This window comes from Rhinoraja longicauda, chromosome 36, assembly GCF_053455715.1.
Source record: "Rhinoraja longicauda isolate Sanriku21f chromosome 36, sRhiLon1.1, whole genome shotgun sequence".
In the NCBI taxonomy this organism is placed as follows: Eukaryota; Metazoa; Chordata; class Chondrichthyes; order Rajiformes; family Arhynchobatidae; genus Rhinoraja; species Rhinoraja longicauda.
In genome coordinates this window covers 1833770-1849722 of record NC_135988.1, presented here as the reverse complement: position 1 = coordinate 1849722, position 15953 = coordinate 1833770, and the positions used below count along the sequence as shown (strand labels likewise).

General features: G+C 53.7%; 1 protein-coding gene across 1 annotated transcript in view; it reads right to left on the bottom strand.

The window, feature by feature from the left end:
- LOC144610249 (actin filament-associated protein 1-like 2) overlaps positions 1-15953 on the bottom strand; it is a 46384-nt gene that overhangs the window by 1789 nt on the left and 28642 nt on the right. Inside the window, exons 6-10 of the mRNA XM_078428841.1 lie at positions 13828-14024; positions 12314-12465; positions 9915-10095; positions 6787-6904; positions 185-307 (exon numbers count right to left, since the gene is read on the bottom strand). Coding sequence (XP_078284967.1) covers positions 185-307; positions 6787-6904; positions 9915-10095; positions 12314-12465; positions 13828-14024 — 771 coding nt within the window. The remainder of the gene's footprint in view (positions 1-184; positions 308-6786; positions 6905-9914; positions 10096-12313; positions 12466-13827; positions 14025-15953) is intronic.

Below are 15953 nucleotides of genomic sequence, written 5' to 3'. Positions count from 1 at the left end.
ACGCCTCTATAAGATCTCCCCTCATCCTCCTGCGCTCCAAGGAATAGAGTCCCAGCCTATCTAACCTCTCCCTGTAACTCGGGGCCCTTGAGTCCTGGCAACATCCTCGTAAATCTTCTCCGCACCCTTTCCAGCTTGGCGTTAAATGTTGCTTGGCGATGTTGTTGGTAAACACCCCACTCACCAGGCAGAGGGTCCGCTGCTTCTTTGAAGTCTTTCTTGCGTGTCTGTGTGGACTGGTCGCGGGCCGTAGCCTCAGCTTCCGGTGGTCTCCTGTCCAATTCACCCCAAGACCTTAGAAATCTGGCTTCAGGAAATGCAGATGGAAAGCAATGCGTGAATGAAAACAGTGCACCTTGCTAATGCTCAGAATGAAACGTGCAGGATGAATCTGTGGGATTCTTTGCCACAGAAGGCTGTGGAGGCCAAGTCAATGGATATATTGTATGGCAAGAGACAAATGGATTCTTGATCAGTGCGGGTGTCAGAGGTTATGTGGAGAAGGCAGGAGAATGGGGTTAGCAGCAAAGATACTAGAGGAACAAGGTGGACCACTGTGTTGAAATCTCCGATACTGAAGTGTAGTACGCAAAGGAGCCATTTTAGGAGGCAAAGCCTGCCGTTCGCTCTGCCTCTCGCAGTGTAATCAGTGTTGTGGGGAACAGTATGTGTGATGATATGTGTGACAGCGGCACGGTGGCGCAGCGGTAGAGTTGCCGCCTTACAGCGAATGCAGCGCCGGAGACTCAGGTTCGATCCCGACTACGGGCGCCGCCTGTACGGAGTTTGTACGTTCTCCCCGTGACCTGCATGGGTTTTCTCCGAGATCTTCGGTTTCCTCCCACACTCCAAAGACGTACAGGTATGTAGGTTAATTGACTGGGTAAATGTAAAAATTGTCCCTAGTGTGTGTAGGATAGTGTTAATGTGCGGGGATCGCCGGGCAGCGTGGACTCGGTGGGCCGAAGGGGATGTTTCCGCGCTGTATCTCTAAATCTAAATCTAAATCTATGATACCATTAAAATGCAGAATATATCTCATTTATCAATTCACAGATTTTTGTTATTTTTCTTTTTAAATGTTTCTGCAAGTTTCTGCCGACTAAAATGGCATCATGGCGTACTACGGTTTTTAGGGTCGAGTGGTCTATCTTGTTCCTCTTGTATCTTTGGTTAGGAAGGTGAGATAGATCCGCCATGATTTGAATGGCGGAGTAGACTTGATGGGCCGAATGGCCTAATTCTGCTCCTAGACTCTATGACCTTATGAAGAGGCTTTTGGGTAGGCACATGGATATACAGGGAATGGAGGAATATGGATCAATAAAGCTGGTCCTGACATCATGTGTAGGGAAAAAAAACTGCAGATGCTGGTTTAATCGAAGGTAGACACAAAATGCTGGAGTAACTCAGCGGGTCAGCAGCATCTCAGGAGAGAAGGAATGGGTGACGTTTCGGGTGGAGAGGCTGCCTGACCCGCTGAGTTACTCCAGCATTTTGTGTCTACCTTTGGTCCTGACACCATGGACATTGTGGGCCGAAGGGCCTTCTCCTGCGCTGTACTGTTCTATGTTTTATGTTTGAAAACACTTAAGCACTCACGCTGCGGCTGCAAGACCTAATTGTGGTAAGTTATTGCGGTTCGGTGGTGCAGCGGGTAGAGCTGCTGCCTCACAGCGCCAGTGTCCCGGGTCCCATCCTGACCACAACTGCTGTCTGTGCGGAGTTTTGTACATTCACCCTCTGGCACCCGTGGGGTTCCTCCGGGTGCTCCGGTTTCCTCCCACATCCCAAAGGCGTGCAGGGCTGCAGGTTAATTGCCCCTCGTGTGTGTGAAAGTGGGATAACATGGAACTAGTGTGGGTGGGTGATCGATGGTCGATGTGCACCATGTGGGTCGGGGCCGGCATGGACCTGTCTCTGTGCTGTGTCTCCCCTGAACATTTACACGACAAGGCCACCCTCTGTTTGCCCGCACGTGATCCATGCCTCTCCATTCCCTGCGTGCTCATGCGCCTCTCTAAAAGTCTCTTTAAATGCTCCTATTTTATGGCCGAACATGGGCAAATCCACAGTGTCTTTTGCCTGGGGTTGGGGAATCCAAAATCAGAGGGCGTGTGTGGAACGAGCTGCTGGAGGAGGTAGGTGAGGCAGCCACTATATGTAACAGCATTTAAAAGACATTTGAACAGGTAGGTGAATGGGAGAGGTTTAGAGGGATGTGGGCCAAATACCAGCATAGTTGGGGCATCTTGGTTGGCATGGGAACGTTGGGCTGAAGGGCCTGTTCCCGTGCTGTACGACTCTGTGACGATGACTCTAAATGGGGCATCTGTGGGCATGGAGGGGGTGAGCTGGAGGCCCTGTTTCTGCGCTGTGTGATTCTATTTCAATGAGCGGACCTTCAGGCTGCATCAACCTCTACCTCAGTGACACTTTAGACCAGAGATGCAGCGTGGAAACAGGCCATTCAGCCCTCTGAGTCCGTGCCGACCAGCGATCACCCCGTACACCAGCACTACCCAACGCACTGGGGACAACCTTCAATTTACAGAAGCCAATTAACCCTGCGTGATCATCTGAGGGTTGGAACCATCTGCATGGTGTTGACCAAGGCACTGGTGACCTAAACCTCCCTCCCCATGGTCCACGCGCAGGGCAGCACAGTGTATAAAGACCACCACTGTATATAATGACCACCACTGTATATAATGACCACTGTATATAATGACCACCACAGTATATAATGACCACCACTGTATACAAAGACCACTGTATATAATGACCACTGTATATAATGACCATCACTGTATATAATGACCACCACTGTATATAATGACCACTGTATATAATGACCACCACTGTATATAATGACCACCACTGTATATAATGACCACTGTATATAATGACAACCACTGTATATAATGACCACCACTGTATATAATGACCATCACTGTATATAATGACCACTGTATATAATGACCATCACTGTATATAATGACCACCACTGTATATAATAACCACCACTGTATATAATGCCCATCACTGTATACAAAGACCACTGTATACAATGAGCAGTGGGCAGTGGGCAGTGGGCAGTGGGCAGTGGGCAGTGGGCAGTGGGCAGTGGGCAGTGGGCAGGTGTCACAGACCACCACGTGAAGGTAGATGCTCCGGCCCCCACGAGTCTGGGGCAGACGAGGCTGGTCAGCCTGGGAAGGCAGTCCATCTAGGAGAGAGAAACTCTGATCTAAAACCTCCACTGCCTTGTGCCATATCCAGTCATGGAAAAGGCTCCAGGAGTAAACCTCAAGTAAAATCCGGAGTGGGAGTGGGAGTCCCTGGTGCAATTCACTGTTGTCCACAACCTGGTTCTGGCAGCTGCTGCGATGGCGCTGGTGCCAAACTGTAACGGCTCTGCTGTTGCTTTGGATCAATCAGCAACGTGGAGAGGGGGGACGTGCTGCATGGGCAACAGCCTGTCCTTCGTGTGACATCGCCCAGGCTTGCATCCGACTACACGTCACTGCAAACCTACACACAACCTGGAGAGGACACTCCAGCCTCACCTGTGGTGTCGACACAACACGGGGAGCAACAGTTACCGGTTATAAGTCATCGCTAGATTGGCGTAAAGCCAGACACCCACGCTCTAAGCACTGGCATCAACCGGATCTGATCCTAGTCAGACGTGCTGCCCTCAAGAACGTTCTCCACACACACTCCTACCACAGTGCGGACTGCCACACAGACCACTCCTTGGTGTGTTGCAAGATCAGGCTGCAACCAAAGAGGTTCTACCGTACCAAGAATCAGGGGAAACCCCGCATCGATGTCAGCGAGATGCCCCATCCAGACCTCGTGCAACAGTTTGCAGAGGCTTTTGAGAGAGAGCTTGGCACCTCGCGTCCTGGAGACTCTGCAACAGAGAAGTGGGAAATCTCTGGGGGACACCATGCACCACACAGCCTTGGCTAGCTTTGGGAAGAAGATCTCAAAGACGCATGACTGGTTTGAGGACAAGTCGACTGAGATGACTCCCGTCATCGAAGCCAAGCAGCGCCGCCCTAGCCGGGTACAAGCGGTCAGCCAACGAGAAGAACCTGCAGATCCTCAGGGCTGCCAGGAGCAAGGCTCTGCAAACTGCCAGGCCTTGTGCCAATAAGTACTGGACACAGCTTGGTGAGGACATCCAGACGGCCGCCATAACAGGGAACATCAGGGGAATGTATGATGGCATTAAGAATGCACTAGGACCAGTCCAGACCAAGACAGCCCCCCTCAAACCCTCCACTGGGGAAGTAATCATAGACAAATGCCAGCAGATGGAGAGATGGGTGGAACACTACTCCGACCTCTACTCGAGAGAGAGAGAACACTGTGTCCTCCTCAGCCCTTGACACCATCGAGTGCCTGCCGACCATGGATGAGTTAGATGGAGAGCCGATGGTAGAAGAGCTCAGCAAGGCCATTGACAGTCTGGCCTCAGGCAAGGCCCCAGGCAGCGATGGGATTCCCCCTGACCTGATCAAGCACTGCAAGACTACCTTACTGCTTCCACTGCATGAAGTCCTCTGCCAGTGCTGGCAAGAAGGAGCTGTACCACAGGACATGAGGGATGTCACGATCATTACCCTCTACAAGAACAAGGGCGAGAGAAGTGACTGCAACAACTACAGAGGCATCTCCCTCCTCAACATCGTCGGCAAGGTCTTTGCTCGACCGGGTCGCCCACGCGGAGGGGAACAGGCTGCAAGGTGACGGAGTGAACCAAACGCTGCCGCTTGACGTCCACGAGCAGGGAATGTGCCCGTAGAAAGTCCACACCCAGCAACGCTGGGACACATCCACAATGACGAATGGCCATGAGAAGTAACCCCCTCCGACGTTGAGGGAGAGCGTGCACACCCCATACGAGCGGATTGGAGTCACGTTCGCCGCTGCGAGGAGGGGGCCGCGTTTACCACAACGGAGGTCCACCACTGTATATAACGACCTCCACTGTATATAATGCCCACTGTATATAATGACCACTGTATATAATAACCACTGTATATAATGACCACTGTATATAATGAACACCACTGTATATAACGACCTTCACTGTGTACAATGACCACTGTATATAATGACCTCCACTGTATATAATGCCCACTGGATATAATGCCCACTGTATATAATGACCACTGTATATAATGACCACTGTATATAACGACCTTCACTGTATACAATGACCACTGTATATAATGACCTCCACTGTGTACAATGACCACTGTATATAATGACCTCCACTGTATATAATGCCCACTGTATATAATGACCACTGTATATAATGACCACCATTATATAATGACCACCACTGTATATAATGACCACCACTGTATATAATGACCTCCACTGTATATAATGCCCATTGTATATAATGCCCACTGTATATAATGCCCCACTGTATATAATGACCACCACTATATAATGACCACCACTGTATATAATGACCACCACTGTATATAATGACCACCACTGTATATAATGACCACCACTGTATATAATGACCACCACTGTATATAATGCCCACTGTATATAATTGACCACCACTGTATATAATGACCACCACTGTATATAATGACCACCACTGTATATAATGACCACCACTGTATATAATGACCACCACTGTATATAATGCCCACTGTATATAATGACCACCACTGTATATAATGACCACCACTGTATATAATGCCCACTGTATATAATGACCACCACTGTATATAATGACCATCACTGTATATAATGACCACCACTGTATATAATGCCCACTGTATATAATGACCACCACTGTATATAATGACCATCACTGTATATAATGACCACCACTGTATATAATGCCCACTGTATATAGTGACCATCAGGGGACAGCTGAGGTTTGACCGCAGCTGGATCATCCATCGATCACCCGTTCACAGTAGTTCCATGTTGTCCCACATTCTCACCCACTCCCTACACACGAGGGGCCGATCAACCTACAAACCCGCATGTGGGAGGAAACGGAGCACCCGGAGGAAACCCACACAGTCGCAGGGAGAACGTGCAAACTCCACGCAGACAGCAGCTGAGGTCAGGATCGAACCGGGATCTGGCACAGTCTTCCGGACCCAGTCCGTGCCCGCGTGTCCCTGGGGAGGGAGCGCGTGGTGTCCACGGGGACTCTGGCGGCCTTTCGGGAACGCTGGTCACCGCGGGGGGCTGCAGTGGGCAGACGATGTGGGATGATGGTTCAGTTTAGTTCAGTGTTGTTTAGTTTAGAGATGCAGCACGGATCAGGCCCTTTACCTCCCTGCTCCCCCCCCGCCCCCCCAGTCCGTCCCGACCAGCGATCCCCGCACACCAACACTATCCTACACACACTAGGGACAATGTTTTTACATTTTCACCAAGCCAATTAACCTACATACCTGCACGTCTTTGGAGTGCGGGAGGAAAACCCACGCAGGTCACGGGGAGAACGTACAAACTCCGTACAGACAGCACCCGTAGTCAGGGTGGAACCTGGGTCTCCGGCGCTGCATTCGTGTAAGGCAGCAACTCTACCGCTGCGCCACTGTGTTCAGTTTAGTTTATTGTCACGTGTACCGAGTTACAGTGAAAAGCTTTTGCAGTAGTTTGATGGTTGATGTTTGCACAAGCAGCTTTGATTTACGCAGTACTTTGTAACTGTGGTTATGTAATAAAAGCTCCTTGTTATGGAGAACCGAAGAGGGGTGAAGGTGACGGGTGTGTGGCCAGACTTACCACTGGGCAGGGTGTTGAACCTCGCCACTCGGCTGCTGTTGGCGTTGCGCTGGCAATTCTCTGCCAACCTTGTGCCCTCTCGGTCTCCCAGCCGCGGGTTGGGCAGTGCCAGCCTCTGCTGCAAGCAAGCGAGAGATAACGTCACTCAGTGAGGGTGGGGGAGCCAGCAGGGAATGTGGACCCAGCCCATCAGCCAGGGGCAAGGGCAACTCACAGGGGTTACAGTGGAAAGGGTACAGAGATGGTTGACGAGGATGTTGCCAGGACTCGACAGGCTGAGCTGGACGGAAAGGGTGGGCAGTCTAGCACTTTATTCCTTGGAGTGCAGTAGGATGAGGGGCGATCTTATGGAAGGTAGACACAAAAAGCTGGAGTCACTCAGCGGGTCAGGCAGCATCGCTGGAGAGAAGGAATGGGTGACGTTTCAGGTCGAGACCCTTCTTCAGACGTCTTGACTAGAAACGTCACCCATTCCTTCTCTCCAGAGATGTAGCCTGGCCCCGCTGTGTTACTCCAGCTTTTTGTGTCTATCTTTGGTTTCAAGCAGCATTTGCGGTTCCTTCATACACATGGTGATCTTATAGAGGTGCACCAGACCATGAGAGGAATAGATGAAGGTGAAGGCGGTCTTTTACCCAGCGTAGGGAATCCAAAACCAGTTCAAGGTGAGTAGGAAAAGATTTAATAGCAACCTGGGGGACAACTTTTTCACACAGAGTTGCAGTGGGTACATGGAACGAGCTGCTGGAGGAGGTAGATGAGGCAGGTACAATAACAACATTCAAGAGATACTTGGACAGGTACATGGATAGGGAAGCTTCACAAGGAAATAGGCCGAACACGGGCAGGTAGGACTAGCGTGGATGGTCAGCATGGACAAGGCGGGCTGAAGGGCCTGTGTCCGTGCTGTGTGACTCTATGACCATCTACTGTGAGACTGAGTGATTTGCCCGTTGTAACTGTGCTGAACCATTACACTGGCTGCGATTCTGCTTCTCAGTAGCAGGACAAAGGGCAGACGCTGAGGGAGCAGAGCAATGCACAGCCCCGACTGCCCGCTGCCGTTGACAGGGACAACGCTGGCGTGGGTGCCCATGGCATCTTGCCCTGAGAGAGGGGATGGCATGGATGGCTTCCTGGTGAACCAGGTGGTGGGCCGGCTCCATGGGATCACTGCGGCTCTGACACACTCCCTGAACACAGCCCATATCATCGCACAAACCAACCTCCATCCACACCTCACGCTGCCTCAGCAAGGCCAGCAGCCCAGACCATCACACAAACCAATCTCCATCCACACCTCACGCTGCCTCGGCAAGGACCAGTCTCACCCCGGCCACTCCCTCTTCTCCCCTCTCCCATCGGGCAAGAGGTATAGAAGTGTGAAAACGCACATCTCCAGATTCAGGGACAGTTTTTTCCCAGCTGTTATCGGGCAACTGAACCGTCCTACCACAACCAGAGAGCAGTGCTGAACTACTATCCACCTCATTGGTGACCCTCGGACTATCCCTGATCGGACTTTGCTGGCTTTACCTTGCACTAAACGTTATTCCCTTATCATGCATCTGTACACTGTGAATAGATCGATTGTAATCTGACTGGTTAGCTGCAACAAAAGCTTTTCACTGTACCTCGGTACACATTTTGTTTCTCTTTTTTTTTCATATTTCAGATACAGCGCGGAAACAGGCCTTTTCGGCCCACCAAGTCCGTGCCGCCCAGCGATCCCCGTACATTAACACTATCCTACACACACTAGGGACAATTTTTACATTTACCCAGTCAATTAACCTACATACCTGTACGTCTTTGGAGTGTGGGAGGAAACCGAAGATCTTGGAGAAAACTCACGCAGGTCACGGTGAGAACGTACAAACTCCGTACAGTACAGCACCCGTAGTCAGGATCGAACCTGAGTCTCCGGCGCTGCATTCGCTGTAAAGCAGCAACTCTACCGCTGCGCCACCGTGCCGCCCCATGACAACATATTAAACTAAACTGGAGCTCGAAACACCCTTCCTGACAGAACATGTCTGGCATCTCACAGACCAATGCAGGAACATTGAAACCTCCAGATTTATATGGCACACCACCCCCCCACCCCCCCTCCCCATGCCCTCTCCTGTGCCCCACCCTTGTACGTGCCAGCTCTCCCACGATCCTGCCCCCCTCTCACATCGCCCCTTCCCCTTCCAAACATATCCCGCTGGCTTTCCACCTTTCTCCTCCTCCTCCTCAGCCATCCTTTTTTCTCCTTTTCATCTCCAGCCGTTATCCCCCCATCTGACAAATACCCCCCCCACCTGTATCCACCTATCACTTGCCAGGCTTTGCCCACCCATTCATCACTCTTTTCCCAGCTTTCTCCCCCCTGCTAACACGACTCCGATCAAACGTCACCGCTCCATGTTCTCCAGAGCTGCTGCCTGACCCACTGGGTGACTCCAGCACTGTGTGTTGAGTGTTTTAGTAAACCAGCATGTGTGTTCTTCAGTAAACCAACACGCGTGTTCTTCAGTAAACCAACATGCGTGTTCTTCAGTAAACCAACATGCGTGTTCTGCAGTAAACCAGCATGCGTGTTCTTCAGTAAACCAACACGCGCATACTTCAGAAACCAACACATGTGTTCTTGAATCTCCTTGCTCAAACGTTACTAAGTTCTAAGTACAGAATTAGGCCATTCGGCCCATCAAGTCTACTCCGCCATTCAATTATGGCTGATCTATCTCTCCCCATAACCCCTGACACCCGTACTAATCAAGAATCTCTCAGTCTCCACCAAAAAGATATCCACTGATTTGGCCTCCACAGCCGTCTGTGGCAAAGAATTCCAGATTCATCACCCTCTGACTAAAGAAATTCCTCCTCATCTCCTTTAATTCTGAGGCTGTGCCCTCTGGTCCTAGACTCTCCCATCATTGGAACCATCCTCTCCACATCCATTCTATCCATGCCTTTCATTATTTGGTGAGTTTCAATGAAGTCCCCCCTCATCCTTCTAAACTCCAGTGAGTACAGGCCCAGTGCCCACAAACGCTCATCGTATGTTAACCCACTCATTCCTGGGAACATTCTCGGAGATAAAATTAAGTCATGGTTTTTCCGCGGGAGCTGTGGTGTACCTGTGCAGGTGAAGGGCTGCCGTCTCCGTCTCCGTCTCCGTCTCCGTCTCCGTCTCTGTCTCCGTCTCTGTCCCCGTCTCCATCTCCGTCTCTGTTCCCTGGGGTGGGCTGGATGGACACTTGGTCAAACGGGTCATCCATGTAGGTGTTAGGTATGGTGGCTCTCCGCTGCAACAACCCACTGGGGGCAAGCAAGGGGTCTTCACAATAGAACATGGCCCCTCAGGCATGGCAGCCCAGCGGGGGCTGGGGGGAGGGAGGGAGGGAACGGGGAGGGAGGGAGGGAACGGGGAGGGAGGGAGGGAACGGGGAGGAGGGGAGGGAAGAAGGGAGGAGGGGAGGAGGGAGGGAGGGAAGGAGGGAGGGAGGGAGGGAGGGAAGGAGGGAAGGAGGGAAGGGGGGAGGGAGGGAGGGAGGGAAGGAGGGGGGAAGGGTGGGAGGAAAGGAGGGAAGGGGGGAAGGGGAGAGAGGGAGGGAGGGAAGGTGGGGAGGGAGGGAAGGGGTGAGGGAAGGAGGGAGGAGGAAGATGGGGAAGGGAGGAAGGAAATGAGGGAAGGAGGGAGGGAGGGAGTGATGGAGGGAGGGGCAGGTGGAGCAGCGGTCCTCCCCCCCCACCCCCGATCAAAGGAAGTGTTTGCACCACAGCCACGTTGAGCACTAGAGTGGTCCCAGCGTGACCAGTGTCCACCCTACTGTGTAAACCCCATCTCCCTACACCAGGCTTGTAACCCTCTGTGCCCGAACAAACCAAGACTTCATGTCCACACTAAACACCCTCAGTGGCTCCCCCCCCCCCCCCCCCCCCCCTCCAGCACTCTAATCCAGGGGTGAAGAAGGTTCCCCTCTGAATGTCGTCGTCCCCACCCTGAATCCACATCGCCTGGTGTTATCTGGATCTGCTGTGATGATGCGTTACCTACAGCTCTGCGTGGAGGAAGGAACTGCAGGCGCTGGTTTACACCAAAGATAGACACAAAGTGCTGGAGTAGCTCAGCGGGTCACGCAGCATCTCTGGAGTAAAGGGATGGGTGACATTACTGGTCGGTGTATAATCTGAAGAAGGGTTCTGACCCGAGACGTCACCCATCCCTTCTCTTCAGAGATGCTGCCTGAGCCGCTGAGTTACTCCAGCACTCTGTGTCCATCTACAAGCAGCTCTATCCTATCTACACACTGAATGATCATCCATACCTCAATCATATTTGCTCCTAACCTCCTCCACTCCAGAGAACAGACCCAGACTCTCCTAGAGTCATAGAGTGATACAGCGTGGAAACAGGCCCAACTTGCCTACACCGGCCAACATGCCCCAGCTACACTAGTCCCACCTGCCTGCGTTTGGTCCATATCCCTCCAAACTTGTCCTATCCACATACCTGTCTAACTGTTTCTTAAACGTTGGGATAGTCCCAGCCTCAACTACCTCCTCTGGCAGCTTGTTCCATACACCCACCACCCTCTGTGTGAAAAAGTTACCCCTCAGATTCCTATTAAATCTATTCGCCTTCACCGTAAACCTATGTCCTCTGGTCCTCGATTCCCCTACTCTGGGCGAGAGACTCTGTGCGTCTACGCGATCTACTCCTCTCATGATTCTGTGCACCTCTATAAGATCACTCCTCATCCTCCTGCGCTCCATGGAATAGAGACCCAGCCTGCTCAGCCTCTCCCTGTAGCTCACACCCTCTGGTCCTGGCAACGGGGGAACGGTGGCTCAGTGCTGCAGTGTGGGCCATGGCGGTGAGATGGATGGATGATACTTTATTGTCGGATGCGATGGTGGAGCAGCGACGGTGTGGACCTGGGGCAGTGGGGGGGGGGCACTGCAATGGTGGGGCTGCGATGGGGGGGCACTGCAATGGTGGGGCTGCGGTGGGGGGCACTGCAATGGTGGGGCTGCGATGGGGGGCACTGCAATGGTGGGGTTGCGGTGGGGGGGGCACTGCAATGGTGGGGCTGTGGTGGGGGGGCACTGCAATGGTGGGGCTGCGGTGGGGCTGCGGTGGGGGGACACTGCAATGGTGGGGCTGCGGTGGGGGGACACTGCAATGGTGGGGTTGCGGTGGGGGGGGGGCACTGCAATGGTGGGGCTGCGGTGGGGGGGCACTGCAATGGTGGGGTTGCGGTGGGGGGCACTGCAATGGTGGGGCTGTGGTGGGGGGGCACTGCAATGGTGGGGCTGCGGTGGGGCTGCGGTGGGGGGACACTGCAATGGTGGGGCTGCGGTGGGGGGACACTGCAATGGTGGGGTTGCGGTGGGGGGGGCACTGCAATGGTGGGGCTGCGGTGGGGTGGCACTGCAATGGTGGGGTTGCGGTGGGGGGGCACTGCAATGGTGGGGCTGCGGTGGTGGGGCTGCGGTGGTGGGGGGGGCTGCAGCGGTGGGGGGTCTGCCTGACCTGATGGGTCCGTTGCCGGCACTGTTCTGCGCTCCGGTTGCAGGGCACGGGTCCTCGTAGGCGTGGTCTGGGTCGGGGTCCGGGTCTGCATCAGCTCCACCCGCTGCCGAGAGCAGCCGCAGCCAGCGCCCCCTCTCCTCTGGCGAGACGGCCTGTGGGTGGGGACAGGCGACCCTGTGACCCCGTGCAGAACACATACCCCCCAAAACCAACCGACACTCCCCCTAAACCCCCCCCATCCACCTCCCCCCCCCCCGACCCGTCTCCCCCTAAACCCCCCCAGTCCATCTCTCCCCCCCCCGGCCCATCTCCCCCAGCCGTCCCCCCCCTCCCCACCCCACCCCCGTCCCCGTCCCCCCCTAAACTCCCCCCAGTCCATTTCTCACCCCCGCTTGGCCCCTTCACCCAGCTGTCTCACCCCCCCTCACTCCACCCCCGTCTCCCCCTAAGCCCCCCCAGTCCGCCTCTCGCCTCCCCGACTCGTCTCCCTCCTACCCCCCTCTATAATAGTCCCCCCCCACACTACATTGGGGGGCTGGGGAGGAGAGTGTCCTGGCATGTAACAGATATTTCTTGTCTGAAGAAGGGTCTCGACCCAAAACATTGCCCATCCCTTCTCTCTACAGATGCTGCCTGACCCGCTGAGTTACTCCAGCATTTTGTGTCCATCTTGGGCTTCTTGCTTCACAGATATTGGTTGGTTCAGGGGCTGGCCAGCCGCCAGGCACAGGGTCAGAGAGGAGGAGACCGTGATCCACGCGTGTACGGGGCGGGAGAGGTTGCAGCCCCTGTGCCCGTGTCTGAAGGGCCAGCTCCTCACCTGGTTGATTCACTTCACCCCCCTACGCACACACGCACACACACACACACACGCACACACACACACGCACACACACGCACACACACGCACGCACACGCACACACACGCACACACGCACACACACACACGCACACACGCACGCGCACACACGCACACGCACGCACGCACACACACACCCCTACACACACACACACACACACACGCACACACACACGCACACACACGCACACACACGCACACACACACACACACACACACACACACACCCCTACACACACACACACACACACACACACACCCCTACACACACACCCCTACACACACACCCCTACACACACACACATGCACATGCACCCCTACACACACACACACATGCACACCCTACACGCACACATACTCCCATACACACACGCATGCACACACATACACGCACACACACACACACACGCATGCACACGCACACACACACACACACACACACACACACACACACACACACACCTCCACACATACACACGCACGCACACACGCACACCCCTACACACACCCCTACGCACACACACACACACACACCCCTACGCACACACACCCCTACACACACCCCTACACACCCCCTTACACACCCCCTCACACACACCCCTACACACACTCCTCCCTCTCGTCCCCCCCCCCCCCCCGCAGTGGGTCTCCCTACCTGCAGCAGTGCCAGCTCCCTGCCCTGGCGGGCGATGCTCAGGCTGCATTGTTGTGCCCGCAGCGTGCAGCCTCGCAGGTCGACGGAGTGTTGCAGCGTCTCGCTGCCTCCAGGACCACCGTACATCAGCAGCAGTGGCCCCTCCAGCTGGCACCTCACCCTCTGCCAGCAGCCCCTCACCTGCACACGCAGCAAACCTGGAGAGCACAGGTAGCACCGTGGAACACAGTGAGATACACGCACACGCACACACACACGCACCGCACACGCACACACACCCACGGACACGGATACAGGGGCAACGTGCAAACGCCACACAGGCAGCGACCCTGGAGAGCACAGGTAGCACCGTGGAACACAGTGAGACACACGCGCACACGCACACGCACACACACGGTGACAGGGGCAAGGTGCAAACTCCACACAGGGTTGTCAACTGTCCCATATTAGCCGGGACATCCCGTATTTTGGGTTAAATTAATTTGTCCCGTACGGGACCGCCCTTGTCCCATATTAGTAGGGTTGCCAACTTCCTCACTCCCAAACAAGGGACAAAGGGCGACATCACCGCCCCGCGCCCCACGTGACCTCACCCAGCCAGCAGCCATGTGCTCCCGCTCCACCAATGACGGCCGCCCGGGCCGGGAGCACGTGGCCGCTGGCTGGGTGAGGTCACGTGGGGCGCGGGGCGGTGACGCCACCCTTTGGGAGTGAGGAAGTTGGTGACCCTACAGACAGCGACCCTAGAGAGGAGAGGCAGCAACATGGAGCACAGCCCCAGCAATCACACACGCATACGCACACGCACACACACACGCACACGCACACAATAGACGATAGGTGCAGGAGGAGGCCATTCGGCCCGTCGAGCCAGAACCGCCATTCATTGTGATCACAGCTGATCATCCACAATCAGTAACCCGTGCCTGCCTTCTCCCCATACCCCTTGATTCCACTAGCCCCTAGAGCTCTATCTAGCTCTCTCTTGAATGCATACAGTGAATTGGCCTCCACTGCCTTCTGAGGCAGAGAATTCCACAGATTCACAACTCTCTGTGTGAAAAGTTTTTCCTCATCTCAGTTCTAAATGGCCTACCCCTTATTCTTAAACTGTGGCCCCTGGTTCAGGACTCCCCCAAAATCGGGAACATGTTTCCTGCATCTAGCGTGTCCAATCCTTTAATAATTTTATATGGTTATATAAAAACTCCGCTCAACCTTCTAAATTCCAGTGTATACAAACCCAGTCGCTCCAGTCTTTTCTCATACGACAGTCCCGCCATTCCGGGAATTAACCTAGTGAAACTACGGTGCACTCCCTCAATAGCAAGAATATCCTTCCTCAAATTTGGAGACCAAAACTGCACACAGTACTCCAGGTGTGGTCTCACCAGGGCCCTGTACAACTGCAGAAGGACCTCTTTGCTCCTATACACAACTCCTCTCCTCTCAACTCCTCTAATGGCCAACATGCCATATAACCATATAACCATATATAACCATATAACAACTACAGCACGGAAACAGGCCCGTTCGGCCCTACCAGTCCACGCCGACCATTCTCTCTGACCTAGTCTCATCTACCTGCACTCAGACCATAACCCTCCAATCCCCTCCTATCCATATACCTATCCAATTTACTCTTAAATAATAAAATCGAGCCTGCCTCCACCACTTCCACCGGAAGCCCATTCCATGCAGCCACCACCCTCTGAGTAAAGAAGTTACCCCTCATGTTACCCCTAAACTTTTGTCCCTCAATTCTGAAGCTATGTCCCCTTGTTGGAATCTTCCCCACTCTCAAAGGGAAAAGCCTACCCACGTCAACTCTGTCCGTCCCTCTCAAAATTTTTAAAACCTCTATCAAGTCCCCCCTCAACCTTCTACGCTCCAAAGAATAAAGACCCAACCTGTTCAACTTCTCTCTGTAGCCTAAGTGCTGAAACCCAGGCAACATTCTAGTAAATCTCCTCTGTACCCTCTCCATTTTGTCGACATCCTTCCTATAATTTGGCGACCAGAACTGCACACCATACTCCAGATTCGGCCTCACCAATGCCCTGTACAATTTTAACATTACATCCCAACTTCTATACTCGATGCTCTGATTTATAAAGGCAAGCATA